Raw genomic sequence first — 19,192 nt, 5'->3', positions numbered from 1 at the left:
AGCACCACCGAGCAGAGACCAAGGGTTCAGATACCCCAGATTATGGGGTACAGTTCTCATTCAGAGCATCACACATGGAATGGGGAAGGACAAGGATGGCAGCAGTAGGAGTCAGGTGAAAACGTTTTTCAGAGCTGCAACGTAGAACTAGTCTTGGGACCTAGGGTGATAACCAGACTTTGGTGCAGAGCCTAGATGTAGCCTTGCAATCGGTAGATTGTCTGGAAATTCCCTGTTGTTGGTTTTTGTTGTTGTTGTTTTAACAGTGTTCACAAATGTGATCTACCCTGACAAAGTGAAAGGAAAAGAACTTGTCAACTATTTCTGCCCATTTTTACCTGTAAAATTTTTTTGATTAAAAAATGATTTTGTTAGGAGGGCATGGTAGCGCATGCCTTTAATCCCAACACTCCGGAGGCAGAGGCAGGCAGATGGCTGAGTTTGAGGCTAGCATGGTCTACAGAGTGAGTTCAAGGCTACATTGAAAAGAAACCCTGGAACTTTTGGGGGGCTAGCACTAAGGGTTATTGGGGCATCCTAGTACAGACACTGGAGCTTGCCCATGGTGCTCTTAATGTACAAAGCCCAGACGTCCCAGAGAAATGTCTGACTACATAGAGAAACCCTGTCCCAAAAAACCAAAACAAAAAAGAGCAGAACACTGACTACTCTTCCAGACGTCCTGAGTTTGATTTTCAGCAGTCATCTATTAACATGATCTGATGCCCTCTTCTGGCAGGCAGGTGTACATGCAGATAGAGCACTCATACATAAAATAAATGAATCTTTTAAAAAATGATTTTTTTTTCATTTTTAACCATTAGGTTGTTACAGGTGAAATCATGAAGTGGTAGACACTGTAAACAACTTTGTGTTTCTTACACATATTTTTCCTGTGTTTATGCACAACATATTTTTAAACATGCCTTGGTCATACCTTTCCTTAAAATGAATGTATTTCCACTTCAAAACGTGTGTGTGTGTGTAATTGTGTAATTGTAACATTTGTGTGTTATATATTTGTCATTAAACATTTTGGTTTCTCTGGGTCACTGTATATTAATAAGAAATGTATGTACAGCTCCAAATGTTGTAGCCTTAGTATTTTTAGGATTCCTGCTAGTTTCTTTCAGCAGGTGCTGTTATTTCTTTGAGCATTTCCTTTATATGTGGTTCTGCTCAGAGTGCTTTGTGTAAATAATCCTTAAGATTTGCTGTGGTATGTTTTGTGACATGATGTGATAAAGTTAGACAATAGCAACAGGCAGCCACGATTCTTCCGTCTAGCCAGGAATTTCTGGGCTCTTCAAAACTTTGTGATAGGCCTTCTCTTTCCTAGGCTAGGAACCACCACTCATGATACCTGCAGTGAAGACACATACAGCACCTTACTGCAGAGGTACCAGCGTTCTGAGGAAGAGCTGCGCAAAGTTGCTGAGGAGTGGCTGGAGTGTCAGAAGAGGATCGATGCCTATGTGGATGAGCAGGTAAATGCTGCTCCTGAGGTATATCCTGCACTCTCGGGCCTCTGTGCTAAGTTGCTAGCTACAGCCTTGAGTTACAGAGCTTTCAGCAAGGCTTTTGGTGTGCACTGGTAGAAACCATGCAATATCACAGATATCTGATCTTATTATTAATGTGTAGCAGCAACAATTAGGTCCTCAACAAGGTTGTACCACTGTCTCTGTGTCCTAATGGGGGGCCTTGAGAAATTACTGGCTTTTCAGATCCAGCAGCCATTTATCAATCATGGTGCTATTTAGAGCTTTTTCTCCCTTCATTCAGAAAAATCCAGTAGAGAACAGACATACATATATAAGAACAGAGCATAACAGGACAAGTGGGATATGCCTACTAGATAGAGATGGACCTAAAATGGATGTACCGTGTGCCCACTACCAAATCTCAAGCAGGCATGCTGTTAAGATGGTATGTCTGCCATTCACTCTGCCTTTCTAGAGCTTCTGATAAGGCCAAGCAAGAATAGCTTCAGATTTTAAAGTTTCTGTTTTAAAGGTACTGGTATGAGGAATAATAAAGGAGAAGTGTGTGTGTGTGTGTGTGTGTGTGTGTGTGTGTGTGTGTGTGTGTGTGTGTGTGTGTGTGGTGTGTGTGTGTGTTTTGACCCTGATGGGAAGCACTTGTTGATCTATACTTTCTTTAGAGTGGATGTGGCCCTAAACCATCGTTTTGTTTGGTTACTAGACCTAGTTCCCCTTCAGCTGTGCCAGGAGCGTGGTTGTTCTTGTGTAGGTTGAGAGACTGACACTGTAGCAGGTTAGTTAGCTACAGGGTCTACCTATGGGTTGGGCAAGGGAATAATGTGAGAATGGCCAGGCTGACCTGCATAGTATGTATGTGTGTGGGGCCTCAGCTGCAGTTGTCCTACTACAGCCTCCAGAATCAGTTCTGGGCCCTACAGGTAGCTGGAAACCCACTTGTGCAGAGGTAGCCACAGAAAGAGGCCAGTGGCTGCCCTCCCTCTGAGTCCTGTGTGCATAGCAATCTGTTTTCTGAGCCCTGTTGTTCTGGCAGCAAAGAGATCTGAGTCTTGGAGTGGGGGGAGCCAGAGTTATCTCTGGGGATCTGCCTCCTAGTCTCCTATGGAGGATCCTGACAGTTGACTTCAGGGTCAGCTTCTTACCATGAAAATGAGAGACTCACATAAATGGTACTTAATTTTACATGTAGTTCTGTATTATACAAACTCATGAGTAAAGTTTTATGTGCGTGTGTTTTCTTTTAATATGTAGTTTTGCAAAAGCATACTGCAGTACACTATGAACAGTGTAAACTGTGCAGAGAACATTTATGACATCTGAACATGACTGTTTACCAGAGTCAGGGGGAAGCATCAATATCTGGGTCATTAATAGTCTGAAATAATGAAGCAAAACGATATTGCTCAGTTTCCCTTCGCTATGAGAGAATACAACAATTTATTTGTAACAGGTTTCACGCCACAGTCCATGCTAGCTGTAAATTTGTGATCCTCTTGCTTCTGCTTCCTGAGTGCTAGTGTTAGCAGCCCTGGGTACCACACCTGGCTTGAGTAACCAGCATGTGGGTAGAGGTCATGATGGAGAAGGTCCTTAGGGCTCCAGGAAGCAGAGAGAAGGCTCTGGGGTTCTAATATGTACTTCATGGTTATGGCCCCAGTGACCTGACTTCTGCTGGAAGCCAGTTCTTATAAGGTTCCTTCACCTTCCAATGTTACTATGTGCTGAGGAACAAGCCTTCAGCATATAGACCCTTATGTAGACAGTCAAGAACTAAATTGTGGGTGTCTGGAGAGATGTCTCAGCAATTGACAGTACTGGCTGCTTTTTCAGAGGACCTGGGTTCGGTTCCCAATACCCACACAACAGCTTACAGCCATTTATAGCTCCAGTTCCAGGGGATTCAACACACTCTTCTGGCCTCTGTGGGCACTCGGTATGCACATGTTACATAGACATTCATGCTGACAAAGTAGTCATACACATAAAATTATATATATAACTAAACCAAACTGTAGCACCAAATTCCAGCCTGTACCTGGCTAACTCTTGTCATCATGGTGAAATATACATAGAAGTGGACAAGGAGCTCGAGGGGCACAAATTACCACTTATTTAATAGCAAAAATTGGAGAGCTCACTCCTATGAAAATGAAGGACTCACCTATGCTCATTCAGGTCAGCAAGGTTACAAACTACAAAAGATCTCTAAACTCAGAGGTGCCTGAACATATAATATGTCATATGAAAGCCATGCTACAGCCACACGTCAGTGTGCTAATAGTAAGAGCACACAGTAAGGGCTACTACCACCCACACTAATCTCGGTTTGGCTTTCACACACTCTTGGACAATGGTAGAAGGGGTCCAGTGTAGTATAGGCCCTCTATACTTATGCCAAGCATATGTAGCACCGAGAATCTTCTGTAGAGGGGTTAGTAAACTTGCCATAAGGACAGCTTGTAACAATGCCCATACAACAGCAGCTGGTGTCTACTTTGAGCCTCACAGTCCTGCTAGAAGTCTTAGTTCTAATTGAGAAGCTGATGCAGATCTCTGCTTTCAAGAGTTTAAGAAAGAGTGGTACTTGCTTGTCTGTACACGCCTTTAGTTCTTGCAATAGGGAATGTGCCAAAGTGAGTAAGCAGACATTTGAAATTTACTTCATTACGTCTGTTTCCGATTTTCTTCTGCTTCTCAAGTTGCATTGCTTTATACTTAATTTAAAATTTTATTTTATGTTATTATTGTTGAAATTACACATAGATGAAGGGTAGTAGGGCTTAGGAAGGTCATGTACATGGGTGGAGCCAACCAGCTCCAGGAGGCCCCAACCAGGCTTCGTGTCCTGTCAAGTTCAGGAGAGCAAGCATTTACTTACTTCTGCACAGAATGTACCCTGCTCTTTGAGGTGAGGAGCTCCTGAGGTTTTCCATGTGAAAAAAGTCCTTGTGATAATATTCTGCGTGTCAGGTAAAAGGCTGAAATAAGAGAGCTGGTGACTCATCCTTTTGTATTGCACCCTTGTTTTGTTTATAGGTAATTTTTCTTGAATATACAATTTTTCTTTTTATCATTTAAAAAAATCTTCCTTGAGAATGTTTTGTCTAGTTGTGACTAAGCAGTGCGTTTGTGTGCGTGCGTGTATGCGTGTGTGTCTGTGTGTGTGTGTGTGTGTTTGTATTTCCTTTCTAGATGACAATGAAAACCAAACAGCGCATGTTAACAGAAGACTGGGAGATATTTAAGCAAAGGAGATTAATTGAAGAACAGGTAAGGCTGACAGGAGAGACATGTAAATCACTGCACAGAGCAAGTGCCACCTTAGTATCTAGTTATGCTCTGTGTTACAGAATACCAAGAAGACCATTGGATCATCTCTTGCCAGTGTAAAAGTCATTCATTATACATAGTGATTTTAACTTTCAAATAAACAACTGCATTTACCTGTTTTATGGTCTTCCATATACTTGTTTGAAAAAAATGATCTCTGTGGGAAATGTGAAAAATGGTACAAGGACCCATATTCCTTGAACTCCTCCCCTTCCCCTTTTGTGCCAGTTACTCACTTGCATCAGATTGAAGTTGAGCTCTCAGCAGTGTGAGGAGACAGAGGCCTTTGCCTGAGTGTGCTTCTAGGCCCAGTTAGATTCTGGTATACCTTTTCCCTTTGAAATCCAGATGCCTGCTTGTCAGTTGAGGTAGGTGCTACTTCCTAAGCAGCTGTCAGGCCCAGTCTTCTCCACATACCAGTGGAGAAGTGTCCGACAAGTACTGAACACCCAGAGCAGGCTGAGTAAACTTGGTGTCTATAGCAGCCCTACCTTCTGTTATCTGCAGAAATACACATGGGATTTGTCTTTGGAGACCAGAACATCAGGGGGTTTTCTAATGTTCAATTTTCATTTGACTGGCCCTGCCTGTGGATTCCAGGGCTTCTGCCTTGTTTTAGTTTTGTCCATTTGTAAAATGTGGGCTACAAAGGAAGTTCCAGGACAGCCAAACTACACAGAGAAACCCTTTCTTGGGGGGGGGGTTGGGGGTTGGGTCTCTTGTCTTGTAAATGAGCATAATTACTGTTACAGATGAAATGGGGGAAGTGTCTTACAAATTTAAGCCATTGTTTGATAAATTCCCTCTAGTTAACTAATAAGAAAGTGGTTACTGGCGAGAACAACTTCACAGATAGCAGAAGGCACATGTTGTCATCTCGGTTGAGCATGCCGGACTGCCCCAACTGCAACTACAGGCGAAGGTGAGCTGGGCTGCCTGGATGCTATTGGCCTTTAGCCTGCACTGAAACAAGCAGAGGTTTGAACCCAACCTTCAGAGTTGGCTTTCTTGGTAACTGTCCTTAATTCCCGATCAGATGTGCTTGTGATGACTGCAGCCTCTCACACATCCTCACTTGTGGTATCATGGACCCCCCCGTCACTGACGACATCCACATTCACCAGCTACCACTCCAAGTGGATTCTGCTCCCGACTATCTATCTGAGATGCGCCCACCTAGTGTGTCATCAGCAAGCTCAGGGTCAGGTTCCAGCTCTCCCATCACAATTCAGCAACATCCCAGACTCATCCTCACAGACAATGGCTCTGCACCAACTTTGTAAGTTGTGATTTTTAATAGTTTCAGGAATTTATCCAATAATGAGAAATAACAGACATCATTTTACAGAAATATGATCACCATTATTACAGTGCTTTTTATTTAAAAACAAACAAAACAAAACTTTCAGTGTGTTAAGCACCTGTTAAAACATGAAATCAGTAAACCCAAACTTTTACTGTTTTATTACCTGAAAAAAATAAGGTAAATTTATAATTGCCAGTTGGTATGCAGGGAAATGTCTCCTCAGTTCTGATCTCATCTTCTCATTCTGCCTGAGGTGGCCAGTGGCTGTTCATCCTCTTCATTGTCAGCCCAGTGTTCATGCCTGTTCCATGTCTTGCTAAGAACTCAGAAGATCACTTTAGCAAGCGATTAAAAGTTTGTGTTTTCTGTATTCCTATATTATAAAGATGTGCCTTTCATATTGGCAAAGGTGCTGTAAACTCAGTCATGACCTTGTCATTTGCTGAGGCTTCATAAGCTAATTTGCACGTGAATGTATATAGCTTCTTTTCTCTCTCTCTCTCTGGTTGGTTGTTTGGTGGTGGTGGTGGTGGTGGTTGTGGTGGTTGTTGTTTTCCAAGACTATTTTTCTTCTAAGTAATCCTAGCTGTCCTGAAATTCATGCTGGAGACCAGACAAGCCTCAGACTACAGATCCACCTGCGCCTGCCTCCTTAGTGCTAGGATTAAAGGGCATATGCCACCACACTGGGCTGTCTATGGTTTCTTAAATGAAGTTGAGCATGAGCCATCACTAGCCCCGCAGAGGTGCTCATGTTGAGAGATTGTTGACTATATCTGGCTGCACATGGTCCTCAGATTCTTCTAACTGATAGAGATGCTTATCATACACTTCATTTAGATTTGTCATGGTGGTGCTCATGTTTTCCTCCTTCAAAGTTTTTTCTGTCTTTCAGCTCTCAATTTTTATAGTGCTGGGAATAGAACCCAGGGATTCACACATGTTCGACAAACACTGTACCACTGAGTCTTTCCCCAGCGTCAAATCCAAAATAATTCTAAAGGCCTGGGTTAAAGTTCATGGTTGATTCTTAACCGAACAAAGTTCTGCTGTTTGTGCTCTCAGGCCTTAGGCATTTTGAGGATTTCTCTGCTAGGTCTCACACAGCTTCTAACTGAGGCACATAGAAGTTTACCAGGCAGATGAATCTGTTGAAAATTGAAATTAGAAGCCAGGCGTGGTGGTGCATGCCTTTAATCCCAGCACTTGGGAGGCAGAAGCAGGCAGTGAGTCCAGACAGCCAGGGCTATACAGAGAAGTCCTGTCTTAAAAAAACAAGCCCCCCCCCCCCAAAAAAAACCCTAAAAACTGCAAATATATCAAACTGTCCCACTTAATTGCCCCCTGTAGGCTTTGATTTTAACCTTATGCTTACAGCTCATTGTGGTCTGGGCTGCTCATTTCCTCTAATACACTAGGCCCTAACAACTTATACTTAGCATTAATTAATTAATTAATTGAAGAAAAAAATCCATGTGACTTTTGTCTTGCATTTTTCATTCCTGGTGCTGTTTTCTAAACTGATGAAACAGCATCGCCATTATAATCATTTCAATGCAGTGCAGGATTGAGAAGCCTTCAGTTGTCATGTGATACAAGGCTAAGTTGGTCAGTTCATTTCAGCCAGTTTTCCCATTGGTTGCTACCATGGCAACAACAGTACTAAGAAATACTGTGTTGGCCAAGACACATACACCCTTGCTAGTGGGTACTCTTTTCATCTGTTGGTGAGCTCCAGGTTTTGGTGCAGTGTGTCAGGCTCATCATTTTGAAAGTGGAAAGGACTCAGGAGGCAGAGGCAGGTGGATTTCTCAGAATTCAATGCCTGGCCTACATAGTGAGTTCCAGCACAGCCAGGGCTATGTAGAAAGACTGTTTCAAAAAGTACTATGATCCAGGCGTGATGGTACACGCCTTTAATCCCAGCACTTGGGGGTGCAGAGGCAGGCAGATTGCTGTGAGTTCAAGGCCAGTCTGTTCTACAAAGTGAGTCAAGGATAGCCAAGGCTACACAGAGAAACCCTGTCTGGGAAAACAAACAAACAAAAAGTACTATGATCTTGGTAATGTTGGGCGCAGACCACTTGTCCTTAAGATTTTTACCTTCTGGAGATCATTGTATGACAAGATAGAGGACAGATTTGTGGAAGTTTTAGCTAATACTGGGATGGGCATGTCTTGTCATCTCTAATCTGCAGCAGCTCTTCTTATGTATTAGGAAGTCACAGTCTAAATCTAGAAAATTTACTTAAGTTTTGGTTTTCATTTTTTTTTTTTTTTATGAACATGTCATTTTTTTACTACATTGAAGCTGATTGTCATAACTGACTTGGGTAGAGCTAACATAGTGTGTTGTTATATAACTACACTTGGAGTTCAGTCAGGTGGATATTTTCTGGTAATTTGGTGACTATAAAATCAAACACTAGGGGCTGGAGAGATGGCTCAGAGGTTAAGAGCACAGGCAGTTCTTCCGAAGGTCCTGAGTTCAATTCCCAGCAACCACACGGTGGCTCACAACCATCTATAATGTGATATATGCCCTCTTCTGCATGCAGCTGTACATGCAGGCAAAATACTGTGTAAATAATAAATCTTAAAAAAAAAAATCAAACACTAAAGACCTGAAATTAGTTGCTCCCTATACCTTAACATTTTATTAAAAATTATGTCTTCTTGGAGGTGGCATTTTTACTTAAGGACTTTTAAGCCAAATGAAAGTGTAATACCAAGTAGTCTTAACTTTTTGTGGTCTTCTCAGCATTTCTTCTATGGGACATTCTTTCCCATCCTTCTTTATGTCATAGATGTTACTCATCCAGGCTTTTTTTTGTGTTCAGGTGACTAAGAGGTGTTAAGTAGTGTGAGTGACACTGAACACTCTTCGTGAACCATGACCTTAGAGGAGATGTCGTGTTCAGTGGGGGGTGCTCCTCACTGTCCTCCCAATCGAAGGGCCTCATGGTGACCGTCTCTGCTTGCCTCAGTTGTAGTGATGATGAAGACGTCGCACCATTGTCAGCTAAGTTTGCTGACATTTATCCGTTGACTAACTACGATGATACCAATGTGGTGGCCAACATGAATGGAATCCACAGCGAACTGAATGGTGGTGGGGAGAACATGGCCCTGAAAGATGAGGTATGAGTGTGGCTTATGAGAAGGTGTGGGTGTCAGTAAATGCAGGATGTGGTGATCTTTACACTTCATTCACGGTGTTGTTGTTTTGAAAACTAAAGCTACAGAAAGCTGCCTTTTAAGTCCCCTCAGGTAAGCAGCACCAGCCGTAGTTCTTCAGAAGCTGATGATGAAGATGCTGATGGTGAGAGCAGTGGTGAGCCCCCAGGAGCTCCCAAAGAAGATGAGGCCATAGGAAATGGTAACCCCAGGGCAGAGGAGAATACAGTGGACACTCCACCTCCATCCTACCCAGCTCAGCAGGTAGGATCTTCTGTTTCATGTTTTCTGTTCTCCCAAAGGTCTCTTCCTTTGTGTATATTTCTGTAAAGAGAAACAGTTTATGCCAATGCCAGCAATTTCTGAAGATTAAAACTGTAGAGAAACAAACACACTTATAAAATATACAACTCATTTTAATCTTTTTTTCTTTTTTCTTATCTGTAATTATCATTAGTTTTATAACACCCTGTGCTTGCTGGGATAAATGTTTTTTTGCTTTTCTTTTTCTTTTTTGAGTTTTTCTGTAGAAGTAAGACAGGAGTTTTAATTGTTTGTGTTGGAGACAGGGCTCACTTTTTTTAAAAAAATTATTTTATTTGTACTGGTGTTTTGCTTGCGTGTATGTCTGTGAGAGGGTGTCAGATCCTCTAGAACTGGAGTTCCAGTTGTAAACTGCCATGTGGGTGCTGGGAATTGAACTCAAGACCTCTGGAAGAGCAGATAGTGCTCTTAACCATGAGGCAGCTCTCCAGCCCCCAGGTCTCACTTTTTTTGGCGTTGTACTCATGTCTTTCCTACCTAAACTTTTCAAGTGCTGGGATCGTAGGTGTGTTTTCTACACACCCAGCTTCAGAGATTTATTTGTTCAGTAAACAATTTTTAAATGAAAGGGAGAACAAAGGAAAGTCAGGTGCTTTGCTAACTAATCATTATAATACATAATGTAAGTATATGATTAAAATAATAACAGTGATATCAAAAAGGATAAATTGGGACATCTTATCATCATTTACTCCCTTACCTGTGCCCCATCATCTGTGAACCTTCAGCTGCTACGTGCAGTAGATGAGCAGTTGCATTATATGCAAATGCAAATATTTATTCTTTTTTGTCTTGAAAGAATAGCTACCTTGCTTTTCATTTAACAGCATGTCTCTGAAGAATGTGCTTCTATATTCTCTATTTTTATAATTTTACTTTTTAAGGGTTATTTTTATTGTTTTTAATAACATATTGGTGTGTTGCGTGTGTCCATGAGTATAGGTGAGCAGAAAGGCCAGCAGTATCTGATTCCATGGAGCTGGAGTTAGAGGCGCTGGTGAGCCACAGTACATGAGTGTTAGGAGCTGAAATCGGGTTCTCTCTAAGAGCAGTACATGCTTTCAACTGATGAGTTATCTCTTTAGACACTGGGTTTTTTTTTTTTTTTATGTTTGGGGTTTTTTTGTTTGTTTGTTTTGTATGATTGTTGTTTTCTAGTTTTAGGTTTTGTTGTTTGTTAAGACAAGGTGGTACTGTATAGCTAAGACTGGCAATGATCATATTGCCTTTATTGTCCAGTTGCTGAGATTACAAGTTTGTGACACCATCCCTAGCTATAAATAAGTTAGACTCTTGACTGAAGTCTGAGAAATTCTTTAACTTCATTCATTCATTCATTCACTGAAGTAGAAGGGTTTGAATTCTTGGCCTCACTCCTGGTTGGCAAGCTCCCTACCACTGAGCTGTATCCCCAGTTAGCTCTGTCCTTCCTTTTCTCACCCTCTGTAGTACTATGGATTGAACTAAGGCCTCAGACTTTCTAGGAAAGCACACCGTTCCTACTGATATCATTCTGCTCTCCTTTTGTGTGGGCTGTATGTGGGGTTGTGTGCTGGTTTGTTTTGTTTTTAAACTGTATTTGTCAGCAATTGAATTGTTTCTCCCTTTTGACCATTACAAACTACGTGTGTGTGTGTGTGTGTGTGTGTGTGTGTGTGTGTGTGTGTGTGTGTGTGTGTGTGTGTTGGGGGTTTGGTTTGGTTCTGTGTGTGTGTGTTTTTTTTTTGCTGTTGTTATATTTTGAGACAGGCTTTCTCTGTGTATCCCTGGCTATCAATTCTCTTCGTAGACAGGCTGGCCTTGAGCTCATAGAGATCGTGCTGGGATTAAAGGTGTGTGCCAGTGGGCAGTAGTTTTGTTGATAATACATGAGAAATAACCTCTTTGATTGCCTTATATATACTTAAAGGCTGTTTCTTTTCTGTCTGGGTACTGTGTTGCAAGAGTTCTTTATGTACTAGGTGCAAGTCCTAGTTTGCATTATTTTCTCAGGTCTGTAGAATGTCTTACTGTATTGAGTTGTCTGCCTACACTAAATGCTGGGATCTGAGCCCAGGTCCTTACACTTTCTAGTACTTGCCACTGCCTCTTATGGTATTTTGTGTAAAATACAAGATTTTTGTTTTAATGCTTTCTAGCCTTTATTTATTCATATTTTAAGCAAAACTGTTCTAGATTTGTAATTTTACCTCTGACTGATTCTGTGATCCATTTGACTCAATATTTTTTATTGTATAAGGTTAGCCTTAGAATCACTCTTTGGAAAGATCATATTTTCCCACGTTAACAATTCAGACCTATATTGTATCTGTTCACTGATTTGTCTGTCTGTCTCTATCCCACAATTCACTGGACTGTGATAAGTTTGAAATACACTAGGGCTTACCCCTCAATCTGGTAGATGTGTCTTAGTTCCTTCACCTCTGATGTGATTAGAAACCATGACCAAGACAGGTTATAGAAGAAAGAATTTATTTGGAGCTTATAGTACAGAGGGTGAGTCCATGGCAGCAGGCAGACAGGCCTGGTACTGGAGCAGTAGCTGAGAATTCACATCTTGATTCCTAAGTATGAGCCATGTGAGAGAGAAGAGGGAGAAAGCTAGCTAACTGGGAACATCTTGGGCTTCTGAGACCTCAAAGCCCACCCCAGTGACATACCTCCTCCAACAAGTCTATACCTCCTAGTCCTTCCCAAATAGTCCACCAGTTGGGGATCAAACATTCAAGTATATGCGTCCATGGGGTCCATTCTCATCCAGACCACCAGTGTGCTTTATAAGTAGCTATCTTTCCACAGTAGCCTTACGTGGGTGATACTCAGGAGGGTAGGACCACAAAAGGGTCCCACCTTCAAATGCTACCTTCATGGAAGTTAGAATTACATACAGCATGTAGATTATCAATTACTGAGAGATGTATTTTGATATTGGAATGGTGGGTTTTTTATTTGTTTTTTGTTTTTTGGGTTTTTTGGGGGTTTTTGTTTGTTTGTTTGTTTGTTTGTTTGTCCTTCCAGTTCTGCTAGGCTTTGATAATACATTTTACGTAGGGGTATTTTCTGTGGCTTACTAGGGTTCACAGATTTTCTGTTATCTTAAAATCTGTTTTAGAATTTATGTATTTTTTCGCTTTATAGTGGATACTTGTTTTTAACATTTCCTAAATTCTCTGAATAAGCTGCAGTCCTGCTTAGACACCTTTGTGTGCTAATCTGGTATGTGGGCCAAGAACCACTGTCTTGTGACTGTCCTTTTCTGGCATGTCTTTTTGTTAAAAATTGAATGGTTTAGGTAATAGAGCAACTTTGTATTCTAAGATTTCTTTTCGGGTTGCAGTTTGTTTGTTTGTTTGTTTGCTTTGCCGGGGGGGGGGGTTATGTTTTTTGCTTTCTGTGGTCATCTCTCTGAAGGTTCCTATGTCCCAATACATCTGTGTGTGGATTGGGGAACATTTTCCTTGCTCAGATTTATTCCAGTGAACGAACTTTGGTGAATTCTTCCTCGTGCTATGAGCTCATGTCTGTGTGTGCACCGTGTCCTCCTAGTCAACCACTGAGCTGTGGATAGCTTATGGAGCGTTGCACAGCTTTCTCATATCCAGTCTCCCTAATGTGTTTCTGTTTCGTTCACTTCCCTGTCCATTCCCACTGAGTCTGCTGAATGAAATAAAGAAATAGACAGGACATGCCTGCTCCTAGGTATAGTAAAGTAGGTTTATTGTAGATGTGAGGGAGAGTATAACCAGAAGCAGGGTCATCTGGGAGAATCCAGAGTGAACATGACCCTGAGCTGGGCCATGTGTGGAGAAGGGAGAGGGAAGATCCAGGAGAGTTGTTAAAATGTCAGGCTAACCAAAATGACTAGATTATGTAAGCAAGGGCAACCAGGGGATAGGCAGCCCAGCCAGCCCGTGGGATGGAGTTTACAGTAGGGGCTCTGATAGACCTTCCATACCCTATAACAGATAAGGACTAAGGGATACTGGGAGAACCTGGTGGCCAGGTCTGCTTTGATGGTAAATAAGCTCCTAAGCTATTTATCCCAGGTTTAAGACCTGACATCTGTTAATTTTGGCTCAGCTCTTCTTGACACTGAGCTGTTCTCTTTGGTAGCAGGGCTTCTTTACTTTATGTCCCTGGTCTCCATGCTGCATGTTGCTTTCTGCACTAGAGCTAGGACAAGGAAAGGCCCTGGCATTAAGTCTAGATTTTTCCTCTTCCCGCACCCCCCACCCCCACCCCCCGCCAAACTTCTGGCTATCTTAAAATAAAGACTTTGCAGGGTTTTGCTTTGACTGAATTCTAGAGCCTGTGTTCAGTTTCACATTTGCTTTGGTATCATTGGTCTCTTCATTCTGCCCCAGCTAGCATCCTGTTTACCCTTCATGGTGGCAGTTTCACTGTAGCTGTTGATTGTATGGTAGGAGCCAGCAGAGGTCAGCCGCTCCGTGTTCCTGTTCTCTTTGATCCCAGTTTCCTCCTAGCTTCATGCTTCTAATACCTTTATGGGGTCCCTTGTTCCTGCTCACTTGGGTCCCTGATCACTGGCTCCTGCCTCTTGCAAATACCCATTTGGAAAATTAGGCTCAGTTCTCCTCTTTACCACCTTCCTTGTTGCCAGCTCTGGCATGTGTACCTTCCCCTGTGAGGGCTCTGGTTAGCCCATGGTGAGCCCTGTACCTTTGTGTTTGCCCTGTAGTATCTAACTGATTGCAGCTTAATACATGCCATTCTTTGTTTACATTAAACAAGTTTTTGATGTTTTGTTCTGTTTTGGTTTTTTGAAACAGGGTTTCTCTACTCGCTCTGTAGACCAGGCTGACCTCGAACTCAGCTCTCTCTGAGTGTCCAGCTAAACAAGCACTTCTTTTTCTGTCCTTTTAGGCAGAACAAACTCCGAACACTTGTGAATGCCACGTTTGTAAACAAGAAGCTTCTGGGCTACCTACATCAGCCATGACTGCTGGAGCCCTGCCTCCTGGCCATCAGTTCCTGAGCCCAGAGAAACCAACACATCCTGCGCTGCACTTGTACCCTCACATCCATGGACATGTGCCCTTGCACACTGTTCCACACCTGCCTCGACCACTCATCCATCCCACCTTGTATACAGCACCCCCCTTCACACACAGTAAGGTAAGCCAGGGCAGGAAGGACCTGGAAGTTGTTCAGGAGCAGTTACTTCAGCAGATAGGAGTGAATATGCTGACACCCCTGTGCAGAACAGCATCTGTTCCTGATTACATGGGCTGCAGACATGTGCTTTGGCTGTAGCCTTCAAAGTTCTTGTAATGTTGAGTCTTTACAATGTATAGGGAAACAAAAGAGTCATGATTGAGTCACTAGAATTAGAGTTTTCAAGTGATGTTGCTAATAGGTTGAACTCAAGGATCCTTAACAAAAGTCCATTTTTCTACAGATGGCTTGACTCTTGCCTTAGCATAATACATAAAATGAGTTGAAAACAGCTTGAATCCTTGATGTTTTGTGGGCATACTTATTAGCTTGGTATGTATACTTACCTTTGACTAGGGCCTTGTCAAAATATGCAAGCTGAAGGAAACCACAATGTGGAATGCAGAGGCCTGAGGCTATGGAAACACTGCTGGAAGACAGAGGAGGGTCCTCAAAACCCCTGCAAAGAGCCTACTCAGGAAAAGCAGTGAAAGTCTAGAAAGTGGTCGGATTTGAAGATAAATTTAGAGATAATTTAGAAAAATTGGCCTGAAATCCTATGTAGACCAGGCTATCATTGAACATGCAGTGATCCTCCTGCCTCTACATCCCTAATGCTAGGACTATTGGTGTGTACCATCTCCAGCTAGTTCACTCCTCATACCTTAGACTGCTTTGGCCTTGCTTTGTTGGCTCATCATAATAATGAGATTTTGTTATGTTGGTTATTATGGTTCCAAGTTGGCACTAATCAATCAAAAATATAATCCTCAACAATATTAGTTCATTTATTTAAAACATTTATTTAAAGGGATTGGTTTTTCTGGATTCACTCTATGGTATTGTATGTGTGGCCAGTAATTGGGTTCTTCTGTGTGTTTGTTGGGGAAGGGCACAGGTTGTAGAATAACACCACACTTACAAAAAAAATAAGATTCATGTTCACTTTTAATAAACTGAACTTCAGAAGCTACCCAAACCTATGCTTGGGTTTTGTTCGACATGGGTATTACCCCATTTGAATATGTAACAATGTCTTACTAGCAAAATGTTTTCAGAGCACTTTCAGGTATGTAATCAAAGCTAGCCTGTGTTTGTAAGGTTTGTGGCTTATACCCTCCTTTCCTCTGGGTGAATGTATAAGGTGCTGTCCACTTTCTAATTTTTCTAAATAGAGCTTTTACTAAATATCCATTGTATGGTTTTGTTTATTGAAAGTGTTCAAGAATTAGTTTTTGAAAAATATTCTAACAGAGAGCTGGAGAGATGGCTTATCAGTTAAGAGCACTGACTGCTCTTCCAGAGGACCCAGGTTCAATTCCCAGCTGCCACATGGCAGTTCACAACTGTCTGATACTTCATGTTCTGATACCATACACCGACATACATCCAGGCAAAATACCAATGGACGTAAGATAAAGTAAATAATTGTTTTTTAAAATTCTAATAAAATAATCAAATTAATTGTTCCCTAAGTCTACTGGGAACACTCTTCTCAGCTGTTTACTGGTTTAATTCCTTGCTTTGGCTTTTCCTGTCTCCTTTTATTTTTATTTTATTTATGGGTGTTTTGTTTGCATTTCTGTGTGTACCACATGCATGCAGTACTCCCAGAGGCCAAGAGAGGGGTCAGATCCCTTGGGACTGAGAGGTATAAATGTTTTACCTGCATGTCTGTCTGTTCTCCATCTGTGTGCCATGGAAGCTAGAAAAGGTTATCAAATCCTTTGGAACTGGGCATTATAAATGTTTGTGGAGCCAGAATGTCGGTTCTGGGACTCAAACCCAGATCCCCTGGAAGAAGAGCCAGTGCTTTTAACCACTGTGCCATCTCTCTGGCATACCTATCTTTTTAAAGTTTTCTTTTTTGTTTTGTTTTATTTTGTTTTCTTCTTTTTTTTAAAGACACAGTGTTTTTCTGTGTAGTCCTGACTGTCCTAGAATTCAGTTTGTAGACCAGGCTGCTCCCAAGCGCTGGGACTAAAGGCTTGTGCCACCACACCCAGCCCAGATTTGTTTATTTTATGTGTAAGGATGTTAGAAGAGGGCATTGGATCTCTTGAACTGGAGTTTATACATGGTTGTGAGCTTCTCTGTGTGGGTGCTTAGAACTGAATCTAGGTCTTCTTTGCTATCTCTCCAGCCTCTGACTCTGGCCTTTTATAAGAAAGTTAGAAGTCTCCTATAAAAGGGTAAAGAAGAAAAGAAGAAAACTCTTTTTAATACCATTTTGGTATTTGATATCCATTCCTTTAATCCTGCTAAACTGAAGGCAAATGCAAAAGACTCTTATGTAGGAAGGCAGACACAGGTCTACCCACATATGGTGAAGGTCACACAGAAACCTAAAACTGTATAATTAAGCCGTGTTTGTTGCTTTTTAGTATCATGACTATACACTGATCCATTTTATTTTATTTTTAATTTATTCTATTTCCTTTGTGCCTGTTTTGACTGCATGTGTATCTGTGAACCACAAGTATTCCTGGTGTCTGCAGAGGCCAGAAGATGTCTGACACTGGATCCTCTGGAATTGGAGTTACATCTAGGAGCTGCTGTGTGTGGGTGCTGGGACTCAAACCCAGATTTTCTGGAAGAACAGCCAGTGCTTACAACCACTGAACATTTCTCTAGCCTCTCCACTGATCCATTTTAAATATGTTGTTGAAGGCCTTTTTTTTTTTTTAATTGTGCTGTTGATAGGGCTGTGGCTATATCTCAGTGGTGGAGTGCTTCCTGACATGCAAGACACTCTGAGAAGTATCTGCGGTTGATGAAATGCTTGATGAATATCTGATGTAAAAATGTAGGTTTCTCTAAACAAGCCTGTATTTTCTCTTACCAGGCCTTGCAGAATTGGTTTGTATCATTTGAGTTAGGCAGACTTACTTGAATGCTGTAGCTATGACTGTTTAAACACATAGTATGTTAACAGCCCCACAGAGATACTAAAAGGATCTTCTAGACACAGGACAAGCTGTTCTTGAATGATGCAAGCTTAACTTCAGTTCCCTTAGAGGAATCTCATAAGTGCTAAGCGTGGTGTCTCAATATAACTAAGACAACCACTCACACTGAGGTTCTTGGGTTAGCCTGTGTCTCTGTCCTTTGCTGCCTTGTTAGAGTTTCTGCTGTGGTGAAATCACAGTTATTGCTTGTAAGATTTAATGTCATAGCCGGGGGTGGGGGGTGCACGCCTGTGTCCCAGAACTCAGGAGGCAGTGGCAGGCGCATCTCTGTGACTTTGAGACCAGCCTGGTCTAAAAAGAGAGTTCTAGGACAGCCAGGGCTGTTTACACAGAGAAACATTGTCTGGAAACAAAAACAAAAAAGGTTTAATGTCATGGTTGTAATTTTTATTTAACTTGCACTCTGGCCATTTGTGGCTAAATATTTTATACATAAAATGTTTAGAATGAATACTATGAAGATTTAATTTCCTTAAGAGTAAAAATATTACTGGGTCTGGAGACATAGCTCAGAGGTTAAAAGCACTGGCTGCTCTTCCAAAGGTCCTGAGTTCAATTCCCAGCAACCACATGGTGTCGATAATGTGATCTGATGATCTCTTTTGACATGCAAGTGTACATGCAAATAGAACACTGTATACATAATAAATAAATAAATCCTTAAGAAAAATGCTTTCAAAAAAACTACTGATTTCTATATCAATGATACATTTATTTGTTAAGATAGATGTGAACTATATAAAAGTTTTTTTTTTTAATGACAAGAAAAATACTGCGGTGAAATAGCAGAGAAAATAAAATATAGGCCTAGCTTCACAAGGTTCCAAGTTCAATTGCCAGCACCACAAAAACAAACAAGCAAATAAAATTGTATTATGGACTAGAGTGCTAGGCAATGAACTACACCTTTGTTACTCTTGAATTTATTAGAGTGTTTACGGCCCAGAAGTGAATGTTTGCTGAGTATGGTGACTCACACTTATAATCCCAGCAAAGGCAGGGGGACCTCTGTGAGTTTGAGAACAGTCTGGTCTATATAGCTAGTTCCAAGACAGCCAAGGATACAAGAGAGACCCCATCTCAAAAAACCAAGAGGTGACTGTTCCCTATGAGCTAGAAAAGATTGTATATTCTGTGTTGAGTAATCTGTAGAAGGTATTGTATCCATTTGTTGGGGTTCATTTCATCCTTAATTTCTGCCTGCTTGATTTGTCCATTTTTAATAGATGGAGACTCCAATGATGGTAGAAAGTTTTTTATTTCTCTTTGCAGTCTTCTCTGTTTTTGCTTCACATGCTTGTATACGTCACTGTTGGGTTCATCTGTATACCCTTGTTTTAGTTTTGGTGCTTTTATTTGATTTGAAATCTTTTTTATTTACTCCACTTCTACAGTTCTAGGTTTGTTTC

The 19,192-nt window shown here is 41.4% G+C and overlaps 1 protein-coding gene across 4 annotated transcripts in view; it reads left to right on the top strand.

Moving 5' to 3' along the window:
• The window catches only part of FAM193A (family with sequence similarity 193 member A), a 118,266-nt gene that overhangs the window by 65,208 nt on the left and 33,866 nt on the right, over nt 1–19,192 (top strand). For 3 of the 4 annotated variants that reach the window (XM_084797781.1, XM_084797784.1, XM_084797783.1), the window contains 7 exons: nt 1,340–1,487; nt 4,695–4,772; nt 5,642–5,754; nt 5,869–6,111; nt 9,126–9,279; nt 9,400–9,579; nt 14,524–14,775. In XM_084797781.1, the coding sequence (XP_084653907.1) occupies nt 1,340–1,487; nt 4,695–4,772; nt 5,642–5,754; nt 5,869–6,111; nt 9,126–9,279; nt 9,400–9,579; nt 14,524–14,775 (1,168 nt within the window). The remainder of the gene's footprint in view (nt 1–1,339; nt 1,488–4,694; nt 4,773–5,641; nt 5,755–5,868; nt 6,112–9,125; nt 9,280–9,399; nt 9,580–14,523; nt 14,776–19,192) is intronic. The other variant, XM_084797782.1, reaches the window with a different exon arrangement.

Source organism: Acomys minous (assembly GCF_964271855.1).
Source record: "Acomys minous genome assembly, chromosome: 10".
NCBI classification, from domain to species: Eukaryota; Metazoa; Chordata; class Mammalia; order Rodentia; family Muridae; genus Acomys; species Acomys minous.
Note: the sequence above shows the minus strand (reverse complement) of the source record. Positions and strands in the feature narration are given on the sequence as shown.